This window comes from Rhinopithecus roxellana, chromosome 5 (genome assembly GCF_007565055.1).
Source record: "Rhinopithecus roxellana isolate Shanxi Qingling chromosome 5, ASM756505v1, whole genome shotgun sequence".
Taxonomy (NCBI): domain Eukaryota; kingdom Metazoa; phylum Chordata; class Mammalia; order Primates; family Cercopithecidae; genus Rhinopithecus; species Rhinopithecus roxellana.
This window is the reverse complement of record NC_044553.1, coordinates 105,479,176-105,497,125: the sequence shown is the minus strand read 5'-3', so window position 1 is coordinate 105,497,125 and position 17,950 is coordinate 105,479,176. Positions and strand designations below refer to the sequence as shown.

The following is a 17,950-nucleotide window of genomic DNA, read 5'->3' as shown; positions in this document are numbered from 1 at the left end:
CCTGCAGGGGGCCGTGGAGAAGGTGCAGCTGAGTAGGTCCTGGCATGGGCCAAGAACAGTGTGGGCGGGGCAAGGCAGGTGATTCTTGAGATGTGATCCCATTATTTTGGCTCCAGAGCGACTTTATGGAGGACAAAGTGGACCTGAAGGAGCCGGTGGAGTAACTAGAGCTTCAATTCATCCACCTCTCGGGACAGACACCATGAGTGAGCGGGAGGCCAGGGTACGGCAGGGGGAGCTGCTGGGCTGTCAGAGGGCCCCCAGCCTCTGAGCTGTGTCCTCCCACAGGAAAGTACATCAGCCAGAGAGCAGTGCCAAAATGCGTCACTGGGAGAGGAGGATGGGAGAGGAGGACATCATCAGGCTGGCCCAGGACCAGGAGATGCAAGTAGGGTGTGCAACATCTCTGTGGGGGTGGGAGTGGGGGTGGGGGTGAACTTGGGCACCGGCACCAGCATGGCAGCTAAGCACCCCTCCCTCCAGGTGAACCTGCTGGAGCTACAGGGACAGGTGTTGTGGCTTGTGGGCAACCAGAACGAGGGGCACGACAAATTCCTGACCACTGCCCAGAGTCCTGCTGATCAGTCCGCTCTAGGAGCCCCAATCCCCCATTAGCTTGGGAGTGCTGACAAGCAGGGTGGTGAGTAGAGCCCTCAGGCGGGGTGGGCAGACAGGAGCAGGGGAGGCTCGCCCTGAGCTCAGATCCCCTCCTCCGTCTGAAGATCTTCATGAGGTGAGCCTCACTGACAGCGTGGAGCCTGCATCAGGAGAGGCCAGAGTGGGTTCTCCCCACGACAACCCCACTGCACAGCAGATCGTGCAGCTGCTTCCTCTAACGCAGGACTCCCCAGGAGCACCGAGGTTTGGGCAGCAACCCCTGCATGCCATTCTTTTCACGGTGCTGAGATCAGGGAGATAAACATCATCATCATCTAAGAGCTGGTCAAGAAATTTAAAAACAAACAAAAAAGGTTTAGGGGTTAATCTCCTACACAATTCATTTACTTCATTTGAATGTTAGAGTCACTCATGTTTATTTGTGTTTCTAACTTAGTTTAAATTTATTTGTAAAAAGTTACAGAAGAGTGGGTCTTTCCCTCATGTTCGCTATGGCATCCTTTAGCATTTTTCTTTTTATTTGATAACTGTAGGTTATTAGCATGCATATCGAGTTTGCTCAATGTGGTGGGAGTTCAAACACGCAAAGACCCACTATATGCACAAAACTGTTCTTACTGGTTTGGAATAGGCTGCCATGCTTTTTTAATGTTATTGCAGCATGTATATTCATTACAAAATTCAGATAAAATTTGCCTATGTTCTGCTATTATGCTTGATCGACTCCTAATCACAGTGAGCTCTTCATTAGCTCAATATGTGGCTTGCCCTCAAGTGCGCTGTTTATTAGTTTGTTATGTGCCACTGTGTGTACTGACATTTACAGTTGTTTAAAGATGGAGCACTGGAGAGAGACTTTCCCCCTTTTTCTGTGTATTGGGATGGGTGTAATAACATTTTGGGGAGCTTTTTAAATCTCCCAAAAGAGGAAAGTGGCCTGCTCTGGCAGATGTGTGCAGGATAGAATACATTTCATTTGTTTTGGAGCCAAGAATGAGTGTGTTACTATGGTAGTCCCCTTAGGATTTGTATGTGCTCTGGGCTCATGAAGATATTACATCATGAGCTGGGGCAGGTGTACTCCTTTTTGATGACCTGAAAAGGGATTATGACCTAAAAAGGGATTGTACCACTGTTAATTAGCCAAATTATTTGGTCTAACAGTTTTTCTTTATCATTCTGAAACTGGGTTTTTCTAATATAATGATAAATTATTTCAAAGGTATTTTGATAGTTCAAATCACTTCACTTTTACCCTGACACATATAAATGACTAGGAATGACCTTCAGATAGCGTTTAGCATCTGTAACCTATGTGACAATAACGTGTTCATCAGGTACCTATGGATTAAATCCCATACCGGGATATTTAAGCTGAATGTCAGTCTGAAAAATAAATGTGCTATATTACCTGAAATACCACTCTTTGTGTAGGTATTTTGTCATAAGTTTAAGAAAAAGCTAAAAAGATGGAAATCCTATGACAATAACTTCACTCTTTCTTCTAAGTGCATGCAGTCGTTTGCAATACCTCATTCAGCCAAGTATTTGTTCTCTTCCTCATTCAGTATAAGGCAGCTTTCAATTTGCTTAGAAGGCAACATTAGAAGGTTAGAGTTCAGCAGAAACAGAATTTTAAAATGTGAGTTCAACTGAATAAATTTGTATTTCTGTAGAAAGTAAAGAATCAAAATGCCTATTGAAAGATTGCAATATATAATTATTTTTAAAGTGTTTGATTAAACCTGATAGGTTTTCCCAAAATGAAAACACTCAGTTCTAAATCCAAAGCTGCTTTGTACAAAACATGAAAATGTAAATCACCCCATCCATAATAGCTTCTTTAAAACTTTATCTTACAGTCACTTTCAAATAACTATTCAAAAATGTAACTGCTGTATTAATGTCTTGAAATAAGTTAAAATATTTTAAAATATGAGCACCATAGTTTAAAACAAAGAATCTAGGGGAAGGAAAGGTAGAGAAAGAAATGCCAATTCCAGTCCAAAGCTTTATTTGCCAAGTTTTCTTAGAATGACTTTTACCAACTTACGATTTCTGGTAAACAGAATGTATAATAGAAATACTGACTTTTGTCTAAAGTGGCATTGACTGCTTCTGTGATGCTACTGTAGTGTAATAAATTATGAAATTCTTGCAAGGTGCTGTTTTGCCTTAAAATTTTGTGTGTCTTGAAAACTATAGTATTAAATGTACTGAGACTGTGCAAATGCCGGGAATGCGTGGCATGAGATAATCAGTTTTTATTCTCACAAAATTGTAACTATGTAAGTGTGTTTATTAAAAGAACATAAACTAAAAACGTTACAGGAATTAAAAGTTGTGGGATGAAAAAGTTATGGGATAAAAAATACGGTAGAAAAGTTGTGGCAAAAAAATTGTGAAAAAAAGTTAAAAAAAAGTTTTATGGAAAGTTTTTTTTAAAGTTATGAAAAAGAAGTTACTGGATTTAAAAAACTGTCATGGAATAAAAATAAATAAAAGCAGGCCCCTGTCAGCATAAGCCTGGAGAAGTGGGTCTGCAGCCTTCGCGCCCACCATGTCCCTACAACCCCTTCCCAGTCACCCCTTTACCATTAGGTAGCAACACAAGACCCCTGTCTAATGGAGGGAGAAAAACAGACCCTTTACCACCTTGACCAAGGCTGAGTCCTTACATTTCTGGATGATGTTTGTTATTTAAGAGCCAGAGGCTGATGGAGTTGGTTTGTTTGGAGGAGGTGTGATGGCTTCCTTACTTTTCCCTCAGGAGGGCTCCCATCTTCTTACACAGAGAGGCAGCTGAGGCAGGACAGTGGAGATAACTGTAGACGAGGTGAGGACACGCGCTGCTAGGGGTGACCCGCCCTTCCCCAATGTACATACTGTATCTGTGTAACATCCTGTATGTATCGTACCTAGCGGAGGTTGCAGCTGGCATATGAGGAAGAGGTTCTGATAGTTATTTGCAGCTGGGAAACTTATTTATTGCTAGCATAGGAGCGAGGAAGGAGGCGGGGATGGAGTCATGGCTCCCTGGTGATGGGACTCCTGTTTTCTTTGCTTTTTATTTGGGAATAAATGGATTTAGCCATACTGCTCAGCCTGGTATGTTCCCGTTTCCCTCAGTGGGTCCTGCAGTTTGTCCCATTGAAAGAGGAGCCCCCGAGTGTCTGAGCATGTCCAGTTGGGCTGTTGGGGGATCTTCCAGGCCTGTTGCCTGGATGCTGCCTGGTGACACCTGGTGGATTTCATGGGGACTGCCATGGCGCCTAATGGGCACAGTGCAGCCCTGACAGCCAACAGGTTCAGAAGACAGATCTAGCTGTGGCCGGGAAGACAGATACCAGCACCCAAGGGCACTGACTTTCACCCACCCCAGGTGTCTTCCATTCTGCCCTTCTGCCTCCCTCTCCTGTCTACACCAGGTGGTCTGTCTGTCCAGAGTGCCTGCTGCCCCGCAGGCTCCCTCCAGGCTGAGTTCACGTCTCTGCCCCCTAGTGGCAAGAGCCGGCGTCACAGGATAAGAGCCAGCTAAGCTCCAGGGACTTTCCAGGAAAAGAGTCCCTTGGAAAGGGTGTGACCTTTTCACCGCTCCCAAAAGCACCCTAAAAATGGCTTGGACTTTTCCCTCCCCTGAGCTCCACAGAGAACACAGCCAGCACAGGACACATTCTCTGTCATCCAGATATGGGTTGGAGTCTCAGCCGGGGGACAGCAGGACTGGTAGAGACTGTCAGTCCACAGAGCTGCCTGCACAGCACCCCCATGCGTGCCCAAGAGGGCGGGAAGGATGGCGGGGGCTGGCTGTCCACAGGCCGGGCATGACAGGGAGGCTCCCTGGAGGTGGTGCCCTTTCGAGGGGCAATGTCAGGAGACAGCTTCCTCTTGTTGGGCCACAAGACTCCGCAAGGACAGCACGAGGACTCATGCCCAGTGCTAGAGGCCAGTCACACGTGTGTGTGTGTGTGTGTGTGTGTGTGTGAGAGAGAGAGAGAGAGAGAGAGAGAGAATTTATAGCTATTTATAGAACAGGGCAGGGGCATACCACAGAGGGGGCACAAGTTTTCAGCAACGGTCATACCTGGATGTGTCAGCTCACCACTACAACAGACTAAGTCACAGATGAAGGGGGCTGGCTTTGGGGCTGCCGTAGCCACTGTCAAGTCACAGGACACCCACCCAGGCAGGCTTGGAAAGGGAGGTCTCTGAGAAGAGGAGGGATCTGTTCAGCTGTTCAGAGGTCAAAGTGGGACCTGGGGCTCTCAGGACGGGATGGACTTGCCTGACTCAATCAGCTGGCATTGGAGAGAACACAGAGAGAAAACAGGTTAGAGAAAAGCCAGAGCTGGTGAGGCAAGTGCAGAGCATGGGTGCACCGTAGCAGCTGTGAGAGGGCCGGGAAGGGGAGGGTGTAAGTGTGGGCATGGCAAGATTCCTGGAAAAGAGAGGCTGGAAGGGAAAGGGGAGGAAGATGGAGGGAGAAGCCAGAGCTTCATAGGTAGTGCCCGGGGGCTGTGGCGGCCCTCCCCACCCCACACACGCTGGCTTCTCTCATGGCACACAGGCAGTCCACCCACAGTTCAGACCAATGGCAGCCCCCTTGGGCTTCCCTCTTCTCTGGTCACCCTGTTTTCCAACCCACTGGCCCAGGGCCACCTCTTGCTTGGGGAGCTCCACCCAACAGCCACCAGGCCTGATAGAGCAGGAACACTGCTTGAAACAAAATGGTGAAGCTAGAAGGGATGGATGGCTGGAGTGAGCGCCAGAGGCCCCTCTGGGCTGTCAGAAAGCCCAGGGTCCTCTGAGGACCTGGGGAAGGCAAGGAGGACAGGTAGCTGGATGCCACTGGGCATAGACTTATAAGTCTAAGAGGGGAGCCTCAACTGGTTGGCAGGGGGCTGCAGGCTGCATAGGTGAGGCTGGGCCCATCCTGCTCAGAAAAGCAGAAGAGGAAGAGTCCATGGCAGGAAAGGCAGGTGGGCTCGCTAGGCAGAGCTCGGCTGGGCCAGCAGGCACTGTGGTCTCCTTGGCTGAATAGCACAGGCGACCCCTAGGAGCAACAGGCCAAGGTGAGTGAGCCTGCTGGTCGGTGGTAGTGCTTCAGTGGGGGCCAGGGACCCTGCCTTCAGTCCACACTAGCAGCTATGATGGTACCTGGGAGGGAGGGAAGGGGGCTGTGTGTCCCTGCCTGGTCTGTGAAGTATGTTGTGGGATGACTGTGTGTATGGGACTCTCAGGCTTTTATCCTAGATCACCACTGGATTGCTGACAGATAGAGGACGTGGGACCCTAACTATCACCCTTAATCTGCAGTGGATTTGGCTCTCGGCACTCCCAGGCTGGGAGCTGGATACCCTGCCCTGGCAGCATGACTCAGACTGCATGACAGGTACAGCGTACCCAGGATGATGTTCCTACGCCTCTGGCCGCCTCAGAGACCAGCCCTACACACAACACCCTCCAAGCTCCCAGCCCCTACACCATAAACCATGAGCTCTGTGCCCTCTCTGGTGGCTCCACGTCTGCCAGTTTGGGCATGGAGCCTTTTCTAAGAGCCCCCAGGCTCAGACATGGAGACCTTGAGCAGTGACACTGAGTCCCATGGCTCGCAGGGAGAGAAGTGAGACAGCCAGCAGCACAAGGACAGAAAGAGGAAAGAGCAAGTCTGCAGCTCCAGAAGGGAGGGGCAGGGAGCCTGGTTCTGAGTCCCCAGATGTGCCCCCCGTGTGGAGCTGGGGCAGCAGGGCGGGCAGACCTTTCATGCAGCAGGCAGCAAGGCATGTACCTACCAAGGCTGACGCTCCTCAGGGAATAACGATAGTGGTTCTGAAAGACAGCATCAAATCACATGGCAGGTCACATGCATGGGTGGGGCAGGCCTGAGGGTGGGGGACACACGCACACGCCGGAGTGTGCACACACATACTGATGGCTCCCACAGCCTGCATGCACACACTAACACACATGCCCACAAACAACATGCATACGCCGCCTTCTCTGCCACCTGCAGGTGCCCAGCACCCTCATCTTCCGGCATGTGCCACATGGATCTGGGACGTGCAGCCAGTCGGCACACTGAAGCACATGCGTGGGCAGAGTCACAACACAGATGCTTGCCCGCACACAGAGGCATTTGCACCAGCTCCCTGCACACTCGTGCCTGGCGTGCTCAGAGGACCCCCCATGCTGCTCATGGAGACAGGGCTTGCTCACTAACGTGCAGCTGTCATTTCTCCACCTAAGAGCCTTCCATGGCTCCCTACTGCCTACAGCATTGAACCCCAACAAGTCACACTCTTCAGACTTTGAAGGTTCTCCACCCTATGCCCCACCTTCCCCACAGAGCTCTTCCTCATTCTGTCTCTGTTCCCTGCTTTGGCCAGGGGTTATCCTCGATGCGACCCACACTACACCTCTGCCCATGGCAGCTTTTTACCCAGTTACCCTCCAATTCCTCACCACGGGGACTATCTCAGTCATGCCCCGGACTGCATTGAAGCCAGCCTGCCCTGAAGGAGCTCTCCCAGACTGCCCTTTTCCCCAAGGTAGGGTCATGATTTGCCAAATGTTTAGCATGTGTTAGCAAGACTAGAGTAGGAGCAGGCATCAAACCTTACATCCCACATGCCACACCTCACCATAGACCTGGGTGCCAAATAGCCTGAAGAGTCTGAACTCACGTTGGCAGTTAGCAAAGTGCTCCTACGGCTGCATCTGCAGTTAACACAGCATCCCTATGGCCACTGTCTCCCTGGATCTCCACAGCCATCCTAGGAGAAAGGCAGAACATCATCATTTGATAGAAGGGATACTGAAGCTCTGGGAGGAAAAGGGACTTGCCTAAAGCCCCAGGGTGAAGCAGCAAATCTGGACTCTCATAGACAGCCTAGAGCTGCCGGCATTCCCTTATGATCTGTGCCCTCGGGGCTGGCTTAATTTTTTCCTCTCCAAAGAGCCATCTGTAGGGCCAGAGGCAGGCAAAGCCTGACTCATCACTGGATGCCAGTTCCTTTGCCTGACTTTCAGTGATTCCTGTCTTACCCTGGGGTTTTGTGTTTCTTGTCTCAACACTATCATTTCTCATTCCTCCACAAGTTGAATTGCTCACTCCAGCCACCTGAAGCATGCTCTTCTGGACACAGTTAGCTCTAGGCACATGGTTGGTGCTTCAAAGAAAAAAAGAAAAAAAGAGCATTATGTCAATTTCATTGATTAACAAAACTGATGGCTCCACTGCAAAGCAAAGTTGATACTGCCTGGGCCTCTGAGTTCAAGAGGCTTTTAGACAAATGGCTCTGAGCTAAAACATGAGCATGCACGCATACGCATCGGTCTCGTTCTGATGAGATAATCTGGGTTGTTATCCTTGAGCATTTTCCTGCCTCATTAATGCATGTGTAGCCAGCACAACAATAATGTGCTAATAATGGCTAAGGCTGAGGGCTTTCCTGAGCCAGGCAGTGGCTTTAAAAACTTTAAAGTGGCCTTTAAAACTTTAACCCCTAAAGCTGAGGACTTTCCTGAGCCAGATAGTGGCTGTAAAAACTATGAAGTTTTCACACAGACTCTCATTGAAAAATTTCTGTTTTTCAGATCAAGAAACTGAGACTATCACATTTGGGATTAAGTTAAAAAAAAAAAAATTTAACAAATTGAGGCTTAAAGCTGTCAAGCATTTCAAAGCCAGCAAGTGGCTAAATCGGAACTTGAACCCAGGCAGTCTAGCCCTGGGATCCTGTGCCCTTACCCAGTATCCAGTGTTGGCTACACAAAACTAATGAATACATATTTTCAACTATAGCTTAAGTGGGTGACATATTTTTCACCATATTTTATGTAGGTGACTTTCAGTTTGGGGGTATTCTACTTACACAATCTATTGAGCTGGACATTAACTGAGAACAAACAGAAACTAATGAACTCTGAAAAACATAAAACGTGAGTAACATGATGTCACTGCAAAAGACAAAACAGCCCATAGCCTTTTGGTGACTGTATTTTGCTGACAGTCCATGAGTTAATACTCAAGCTGAACTCAGCAGTGCTGCTCCCTTGGGAGACAGACACACAAACACACACACACGAGTTGGTGGCTTTGTGCCCCGCCCCTCCTCAACACACACCGGAGTTGGTGGTTGTGCTGCCCAGAGCCTCCAGTCCGTGAGTGTGAGGAACAGACCACACGGGTCCAGCAGTGCTGGGTCAAGGCGAGGAGGGGGCAGCCGGAAGCGCCCGCATGCTCTGGACTCATTGTACCAGCCAAAATGGGTGCGCACGGGGTGCGCGGGGATGAGGGATGAGGGGTGAGGGGTGAGAGGGACGGGACGGGGTGGGGACAGCCTTTCCCAGGCGGTAACATCATCATTTGATAGAAGGGATACTGAGGCTCTGGGAGGGAAAGGGACTTGCCTAAAGCCCCAGGGTGAAGCAGCATCTCTCCAGTGCTCTTGCCCAATACTCTGCTGCTTGCCTTTATCCATGTAACTTGGTCATCAGCACGTCATAGGGCAAGCCCCAATCCCTACTTCGTTTTTGTATACGGGCATTGGACCCACAGCCCCACTCTCCAGCCATTTGGACACAAAAACATATGCTATTGTTCTTCCTTAGAGAACGTGGCCAGTGGAAACAGGGCACACTGGAAATCAGAGGAATGTCCTTGAAAGAGGGTCATGGGTCAACAAGGCCAAGCCAAAGGTTGCAGTAGAACGCTCTTCCTTAGAAATCTTTGGGAGTGAAGTAGGATTCAGTCACTCCCATCCCTGCCCCTGCAGCTGCCACTACCCCATTAGTTTAGACAGGGTCAGGGGGTGGGGGGAGATGTGGAGAAAAAATCAGACTGCCTATGGACCCCGGGCTCCTTCCCCAGTTGCTTCTGTCCTAGCTCAGGCCTGGGTGCCCCTCTTACACTCTCACACTCGTGTGCTCACCCATACACACATCACACACCTTGTTGGTCACACAGTCACAGCCTGGACTCTGCTCCCATGGTCAAGTGGCCCGATACCCCCAGGGATGGCTCAAAGGAGTCAGGACTTGGATGTGGGGACATGAGGGTAGCAGAAGGAAATCCACACACCCAGAGCATCTCGGGGTTCAGACTCTCAGACCTGAAGTAGGTTTCCCAGGGAGGAGTTGGACAGAATGGAGAATGGAGGACGGTGAGAAGAAAGGATGCGGGATGCAACGTGCGGGCAGCCGCCAAGAGTGAAAATAGAGGGAAGTGCCACCTAAGTGCTGGAAAGAATGGGGCAGGTGGGACGAGCCCCACAGCCCTCTCCTCAAAAACGACTACCTCCAGGACTCAGCCCTCCCTGGGGGACAGGCTCCGCCAGCCCTCGGCCACACGTGACTCCGGCAGCCAAGGTCCCAGTTTCTTGGATGGAGATGGCCAGTTCTGGCGGCCAGGTCCAATGTTCTGGAATCCAGTCCCATTTCCTTCCCAGCCACACCTGTCCAGCGGCCTCTTTGGCTGCTTTCAGCCCCTACCTACTTGGTGATCCCGAGTGGGGCACGAGAGTACCTGGGGAGTAGGGTTGAAGGGATCAGGGGAAGTCTCTGGTCTGGAGGATATGGGGTGGCACTTCCCCAAGGGCAGACCAGCAGAAGGAAGCCCGAAGCTGGGCCCGCAACCCAGGCTGGGCTGGGGACATGGGGGGGTGCTGGGCACCCCGGGGCTGGACTTGGGCGACCTGCAAGGCGACAGGCAGCAAGGCACAGGGACAGGAGAAATGGGCGGCTCCGCCCCGAGGCCCCGCCCCAGCCCAGTGCCAGCCACGCCCATGCACGGAAGCTCCTCCCTGCCAGGCCCCAATGAGGTCGCCAGAGTTTAAGCCCCGCCCCAGCAGCACCAACAGCCCAGCTCCACCCCGCCCCGCAGCCAGTGCTCCTTGGCAAGCTCCGTCTCTCACTCCAGGTGGGAGCCACCCTGGTGAGGGGCCATGCCACTGCCCCCTTGGCACTCCTCTCGGCGGCCAGGCTGGGGGACTTCGGGGCCGTGGGGGCCGGCCCTGGTATCTGCCTTCGTCCAGGATGCTCTGCACCTGCAGCCAGGAGTCGTCCACATGCAGGCTCACGGGCAGGCTGACGGTGGTCGTGCTGATGTCCCGGATGATGGTGAGCACCTCCTTCAGCATGTGATGCATGCGCAGCATCTCGTCGCACCGCTGTGCCTCTTCTGCCAACTGCGCCACCAGTGTGTTCTGGTCCCCACATGAGTACAGACTGGCCAGCAGCTCCAAGATGATGAACTCCGTGGTCTGAGAGTGGGCAATCGGGGAAGAAGGTGGGGACCTGATGCCTGTGCCGCACTGGCTGCCGTGCTGGGCCCTGCTGGGACGGTGGCTGGACTTGGAGCCCCTTGGAGTATGGCTTTTCACACCGGCTTCTACACCGCTTCAACTGGAAGATGCACCTCCCCACTGCCTTTTCTCACTCAGATGGGGACACCGAGGTCCAGAGGAAAAGACACCTGTCCAGTGTTACTGATCTGGGAGGGGACTCAGGACCTACCACGCCAATAGGATACTTGTCTATTCAGTTGTTGTTGTTTTGTTTGGCGGGGGTGGGGGTGGTGATAGGGTCTCGCTCTGTCACCAGGCTGGAGTACAGTGATCACGGCTCACCGCAGCCTCAACCTCCTGGGCTCAAAGTGATCCTCCAATGTCAGCCTCTCGAGTAGCTCGGACTACAGTCACGTGCCACCACCAAGCCCAGCTATTTTTAGATTTTTTGTGTAGAGACAAGGTCTCACTATCTTGCCGAGGCTGGTATGGAACTCCTGCGCTCAGGTGATCCTCCCACCTCCACCTCCAGGAGTGGGAGTGGGAGCTGATGCCTGGATACAGGAGCCCTGTGGGTGGGAGTGAAACAAAACACAGGGTCCTGAGCTCCGGGGAGCAAGCAGTGTCCTCTGGTGAAGGAAATCCTAGACTTGCAGGCAGAAGTCGTGCCTCTTACTCGCCATGTGCTCTGAATACAGTTACTTGCCCTCCATGAGCTTCAGTTTCCTTATCTGAAAAGTGGGGACACCTGACCCCTTCCCTGCCCAGTTCAGTGTTGTCGCACAGGGCTGCTGTCAAGACAAGACTCAGTCCTGGCCTCCTCCCCGACTGGGCCAGGTAGCCCATGTAGCCTCTTCCAGGCTTTCCTGGGTGACACTGCCAGCCTGGCCCCCTGGTGCCCATTCAATCTAGTCCTTCATATTGCTGGAGAATGGGGAAGCTCTGAGTAACATGAGACTATAGAGTGCGAGATGGTTGCTGATGGTCTGGTCCCGTCCCTTCCTCATTCCTGAGCATTCCTGACAAAGGCTCCCAGCAACTGGTAAGCAGCAGCTGTAGACACCAGCCTGATGAATATCTCATTGCGGGGAGGGGGCCATAGCAGGAGTGGGGCTCCAGGGAAAAATACAGAACCCAGGCCTCAGAGGTGCTGATGTGAGAGACCCAAGAAACCTCAGCTTCGCACTTGCTGAATACCATCTGCACCTCTCAGGAGGGAGAGTGCCAGGCTCAGGAGGTCCTTGGCTCTGCCATTTTCAAGGGCTGGCAGGGGGACCCCTCTGGAGGTACTTGGAGCAGTACCGCATGCCGTGGCTTCTGAGTGAGAGTCAGCTCTGCACCCCACAAGACTGCTCCCTATCCAGAACTCACTGTGATCATGTGCTGGGTTCAGATGCCCACACAGTCTCCTGGTGGGAGCACCAGCAGTGCTAACTGTAGGCCCAGGATGGCCTACAAAAGAGTCTGCCCTGCTCTGCCTTGCTATGGAACAACTCCTGTTCTGCCTTTGGGGAGAGGTGTTCATTTCAACGATGACTGGGCTGGCCCCCATGGCACAGCTACCACAGAGAGTCTGCCGCTATCCATGCCTGAGAGCTCTAGTTCTTCTCTGAAGCCACCAGGATGGATGAATGGCAGCTTCATCCTCTTGGCCGACTCAGTTGCCTTTCATCAGCTCATCTGCTCCTAGGATCCACTCTGCCTCTGGCTGGCACCTGATCTGAATCCCAGGCTCACACCTCTGCCCACAGGCCCAGAGCTGCTTCACCTTCAACCCCTCCCCCACCAAGCACTGCCCCTCACCAGCTACTGGGGTGCCACTAGTGCCCCTACATGGTGCTCCCTCTCCAGACCCTCGGGTCCAGCTATAGCTTCCTTTTGGAAGCCACACCCCAAGACACCAGCCCTGCTCTAGGCCCCTGTATCCTCAACTTCCTGCATCCTTCTCCCTCATTCTGGGAAGATGAACTTGCCCTGCCAGCCAGATAGCTCCTGGACCATGGTAGGCCTGGGAGTGTCTGCTGACAGTGATGCTGGAGCTGGTGCCCATGTCCACATGATGTCCATGGCACAGCGGCCACCTGAGGCTGGGGGCATCTGAGCGGTGGGTGCAGAGTGGGGCCCTTACCTCTGGCTGAGTGAAGTTCACCAGGTCCTCCCCTGTGCTGTCATGCTGGGCATGGAAGAGCCGACCTAGCTGGGGACTCCGCACCACACAGTAAGAGCAGAAGCTGGAGGTTGGTGCCTGCACTGGAGCTGCCTCTGAGGCTCTGGCTGCTGAGTGGCTGGACGGACCCTGCCAGAGGCAAAAGGGGCCATCAGCCTTTGTGATCCAGGCCCAGGCCTGTGGCTGCAGAGAGGCAGCGTGACCCTGGCATGCCACTCTCAGCTCTGCCCTAGCCCCCAGCACCCAGGAATGCCCACAATCAGCACACCCACTAAGACAGACAGTGTCTGGCTGCCCTCCAGCGAGAGGAGCACTTGCTTCTGGGCCGTCACTCAGAAGCGTCTAGAGGAAGTGTGCTCACCGTCAGAGAGGCCAAAGTGGATGCCTCCGTCCAGGGCTTCTGGTGACAGGGGCATTGGGTCTGACTGACCTGAGCTGGCTCCCCACCTCGGGGTGCTCCTGCAGGCACCAGGAACCTGAGGCTTGGCCCTCAGCACCCACCTCTGTGTGAGAACAGCACAAGCCTGCCGTCCAGCTGGGCCTGCGTGAAGCTGCACACCTCGGTGCCTGGCACTGCCCACAGCACTACCCACCCATTGCTGGGCTGCTCAACGGTCTAGACCAGGTCCTTGGGCCCAGAGTAACCATCCATGCTCCTCAGAGCCTCTTTTGGGATGGGCACAGTGGCCCCCTCTGACATCTGGGGACACAGGCCTGTGAAGGTTCTGCCCTGCCACGCTCACCCACCCCTTCCTCCCCGGCCCTAGGCTGCCCTGCAGCTTAGGCCCTTAGGTGGCATCGAGTCTGGCGCTGCTCCGGCTCCCCTGCACAAAAGGACCTCCCCGCATTCACCTTCCCTGTCACCCCAGGGAAGGCCACCCTCCAGGCCCAGCCTCCCTGCTCTTCCTCTGCCCTAGTCCTGTGTGTCCCTCAAGACCAGCTTGTGTCCCCTACCCAGGAAGGCCCCAGTTCTTACCTTCACCAAGTTCTCACCGCCAGAAACCCCCAATGCTGACCAACGGTGCTCCTTAATCTGTCTCACTCGTGGGACAGGGGTCTCCTTTCAGACCCTCCATGTGTGCCTGGAAGGGGCTGGGCACAGGTGGGAATGGTGATTTTAGAAATGGGCCCTCCTTCCAGCTGAGGGAGGGGTGGGAGGCACGGAGAGATGGGGCCTGATGGTTGGCACTGTCCTGTAGCACAGAAGCAGTGCTGGGATGGGCCCAGGGGCTTCCAGAGCAGTTACGGGCCCTCCTCGTGTTGGGCAAAGGGGACCCCTTTCCAGGCCTCCCACTTGCAAGCAGAGCAGGCGCCTGTTACTGAGGTCCTGGTACCAGTCTTGCTGGGTCAATTACTTGTGGGCAGCGCTACATTGGGACTCACATGCCCGGAAAACAGCCCTCTGGCATTCCTGGGCTTCCTCCCTTGGCCCTAGGGAGCCCTCAGGCCAAGCCTTGGCAGGAGGGGCCATAGTGTTGGGGGCAGGGCCCCATCGCTGGGCTCCCGGAGCAAACACAGGGGGATGGTCCCACCTGGTGGCCATGCTGCCACACAGCTATCCCACCCCGTGGTTCCACGACACTGTGTCCCACTCTTCTGTGGCCTCCGCACCAAGAGGCCATGCCTTTTCTGTTCCACCAGAACTACTTCTGCAACCATGGAGAAGTCCCATCCCATGTCTGGGCCTCAACTTCCACCTCTGCCAAATGGGGGCCCTGCTCTGCTGTGGCACAAGGGCAGGAGTTTGGGGATCCAAGCCGTGGCCTTCACGTGCTGGGGTGAAGGTGGGAAGCTTAATGGTCCCACCCTGACATCTGCCCTTAAAGGCTTGTAAGTGATTCTGTCAGGTGTTCTGGTCCTAAGCCACAGGAAAAGGAACAGCAGAGCCACCTGTGGCTGCTCAGAAGTCTGCCTACAGTATTGCAAACATCCAATAAAACCTCCCACCAGGCCGGGCGCGGTGGCTCAAGCCTGTAATCCCAGCACTTTGGGAGGCCGAGGTGGGTGGATCACGAGGTCAGGAGATCGAGACCATCCTGGCCAACACGGTGAAACCCCATCTCTACTAAAAATACAAAAAAATTAGCGAGGCCTGGTGGCAGGCGCCTGTAGTCTCAGCTCCTGGAGAAGCTGAGGCAGGAGAATGGCTTGAACCTGGGAGGCGGAGCTTGCAGGGAGCCGAGATCGTGCCACTGCACTCCAGTCTGGGCGACAGAGCGAGACTCCGCCTCAAAACAAAAAAAAAAACAAAAAAAAAAACAAAAAAAAAAACAAAAAAAAAAACAAAAAAAAAAACCTCCTACCAGCGTTCTATTTCAGCACAATCTCACATCTCTCCTTCCAACTGCGTGAGGCACACAGTAGTGGCCCCATTTTGCAGAGGAGGATACTGAGGCTCAGAGAGGGGGAGATCTGTGGCAGGAAGTAGGGGACGCTGGCCTCTTTCTCAAAGCAGACATGGGGGGTGATCCCAGGAATAAGCTCACCTGCAGGCCTGAGTTTGTGGTGAGGTTGGGGGGTTGGCCATTGACAGGCAGGATGGTGACAGTGAAGGCCACAGGATGGCTCTGGCGGTCCATCTCCGAGACGTTAGCCATCAGGACAAAACTGTCTGTCAGTATCTCGCTCCCCTCGTGCACATAGCAGATCAGCTGCTCTTCCACCGAGGGGCAGGCCCAGGGCTGGCAGTCTGGACCCAGATGCCCTGCCTTTGGGTGCAGGAGGAGACTGACTTTCAGGGCTTCAGCTTCCACTGGTGGAAAACGGGGATCATAAGTTCTGGCTCCCAGAAGAGTTGTGGGGAAGAAAGGAGATACAGTATTTATTTTATTTTATTTTATTTTTGAGACAGAGTCTCGCTCTGTTGCTCAGGCTGGAGAACAGTGGCGTGATTTCGGCTCACTGCAACCTCTGTCTCCCAGGTTCAAGCAATTCTCCTGCCTCAGCCTCCTGAGTAGCTGGGACTACAGGCGTGTGCCACCACACCCTGTAATTTTTTGTATTTTTAGTAGAGACAGGGTTTCATCGTGATAGCCAGGATGGTCTTGATCTCCGGACCTCATGATCTGCCCATCTCAGCCTCCCAAAGTGCTGGGATTACAGGCATCAGCCACTGAGCCTGGCCTGAGATACAGTATTGAAAGCATAGGTGCTTCTGAAATGTGACTCCCTGTCTCCTCTCTGTGTATAATCCCCTGGACTGGGAGTCCCTGGAGCTCCCTCCACTCTGCCCCCAGAGCTGGGCTGCAGCCCCTGGGCCTCTCTCACAGCCATACCTCTCTCCAGCAGAAGGCGCTGAGGGTCTTGGCATGAGGCCCATCTTCCTTCTGCAGGGCCCCATGCCAGGATGGCTCCAGAACCTGCAGGCCAAGGCCTGGGAGAGTGGGGAAGTAGGGCCCGGTGACGCAGAGCAGTGGAGGGACCAAGGTGTGGCTGCCACCCTCAGGGACGCTGAAGTTTTGCACTCCCGGTGGGGATGACAGTGGGCAGCACCTCCAGCTCTACAGTATGTCATCGAGGGGAGTGCCCAGGCTGAGGCCACTACCAGCGAGTAGGGATCGCTCCAGGCCTCAGGGCAGGAGTGCAGGTACAGGATCCTGCCTGCATCCACCGCCTCTTGGGAGAAGCTCTGCATGGGGTCCAGGCTGGGTGGCTCATCTGCCAAGGCGCCAGGCGAAACCATCACCAGGTAGCTGGCACTCAGTGGGCTCTTCACTGAGAAAACGATGTCTGCCTTCTGGGCTGCCTCCTGGGCTGCCTGGTTAACAGAGGTCATGAGGACTAACAAGGGAACACAGATGGGTCTCAGAGGGGCCCACTGTGGCCCTAGGCAGCCAGAACAGGCTTGATCTTGCTCACCAGATACCACTGTTCATTTAGTCACACACACACACACACACGTGGGTTCACACACACACAGCAGCCAGACACGCAGCTGTTCACATTTTTTGTTTTTTAAGATAGGGTCTCACTCTGTCACCTAGGCTGGAGTACAGCGGTGCAATCACAGCTCCCTGCAGCCTCAACCTCCTAGGCTCAAGGGCTCCCACCTCAGCCTCCCAAGTAGCTGGGACCACAGGCATGAGCCACCATGCCCGGCTAATTAAAAAAAATTTTTTTGTAGAGACGGGGTTTCACTGGGTTGCCCCGGCTGCTGGACACATGTTATCCCCACCCCACACATGGTTCCAGGGGGTTGGTCACACAGCTTGAGATGCACTCCCTCGGGGAGGTGTGTAATCACATGTCCCCAGACTCAGTGACACAGACACACGACTTCATCAGACACTGACGCAGTCACACATGTTCACATGCACATGTGCACACGCACACACACAGGCCCCCCTGCTCAGGATCAGTTCAGGCCTGTGGCTGGTTTGCTGGCAGCATCTTCCCCAACCCTGGTATCACCACCCAGGACCATCAGAGCATGCCTCGCCCCCCCACCCCCACCCCTCCTAGAGGCACAGGCGCCCCCAACATAGGCCCTACAGAGCTCATGCCTCAAAGGCCACATGGGCTCCCTCACCTGATGGGCCATCCACAAGAGGCTAAACCACCCCCAAACTCACATTCCTGTTCTGTGCCTTTGCCCGGAATGTTCCTTTTGCCTGGAATACCACTCCCCATACTCTGCTCCCAATGGCCTGTGCTCTTCAGAGCCCGACCCAAACACTGCCTCCTCCCATGAGGCCTTCCTGATGCCAGATCTGCTGGCTTGCCATGGGCCCCAAGCTCCAGACATGCAGACCAGAAGGGTCTCCGAAATGAGCAGTGTAGAAGATAAGGCCAAGAGCGGGCAAGAACTGGCCTGAGGTCACAGGGCATGTCAGTGAGCTCGCTGGAGGGCCCGTGGCTGCTCTGTGGGGTTCCTGGGTGG

At 53.7% G+C, this 17,950-nt stretch overlaps 2 protein-coding genes and 1 pseudogene across 3 annotated transcripts in view; 1 reads left to right on the top strand and 2 right to left on the bottom strand.

Moving 5' to 3' along the window:
- Positions 1 to 2,974, top strand: part of LOC104667460 (putative golgin subfamily A member 6-like protein 3) — a 58,105-nt gene extending 55,131 nt beyond the window's left edge. The window contains exons 12-14 of the mRNA XM_030931150.1: positions 117 to 206; positions 289 to 388; positions 484 to 2,974. The gene's annotated coding sequence lies outside the window, so the exon portion shown is untranslated. The remainder of the gene's footprint in view (positions 1 to 116; positions 207 to 288; positions 389 to 483) is intronic.
- On the bottom strand, positions 173 to 962 carry LOC115897578 (annotated as a pseudogene).
- A 7,509-nt stretch (positions 2,975 to 10,483) lies between the features above and the next one.
- On the bottom strand, positions 10,484 to 16,951 carry LOC115897647 (chondroitin sulfate proteoglycan 4-like). 2 transcript variants are annotated; one of them, XM_030931152.1, is made up of 5 exons: positions 16,347 to 16,951; positions 15,558 to 15,849; positions 14,048 to 14,163; positions 13,033 to 13,200; positions 10,484 to 10,880 (listed from the first exon to the last, which is right to left on the bottom strand). In XM_030931152.1, the coding sequence occupies exons 1-3, from the start codon at positions 16,844 to 16,846 to the stop codon at positions 14,110 to 14,112; spliced, it is 846 nt and encodes a 281-aa protein (XP_030787012.1). In that variant the 5' UTR covers positions 16,847 to 16,951; the 3' UTR covers positions 10,484 to 10,880; positions 13,033 to 13,200; positions 14,048 to 14,109. The 2 variants fall into 2 exon arrangements, with proteins under 2 accessions (XP_030787012.1, XP_030787013.1); XM_030931153.1 differs by lacking the exon at positions 10,484 to 10,880 and adding an exon at positions 11,378 to 11,473.
- Between the last annotated feature and the right edge of the window lie 999 nt (positions 16,952 to 17,950).

Excerpts from the sequence above, each read along its gene's own strand:
- LOC115897647 (XM_030931152.1), bottom strand. The coding sequence starts at position 16,846 with ATGACCTCTGTTAACCAGGCAGCCCAGGAGGCAGCCCAGAAGGCAGAC. Across the intron at positions 15,850-16,346 it reads GCGCCTTCTGCTGGAGAGAG|AACTTATGATCCCCGTTTTC; the intron begins GTATGGCTGTGA and ends TCTGGGAGCCAG. Across the intron at positions 14,164-15,557 it reads CCACAAACTCAGGCCTGCAG|CCCCTTCCAGGCACACATGG; the intron begins GTGAGCTTATTC and ends ACCTGTGCCCAG.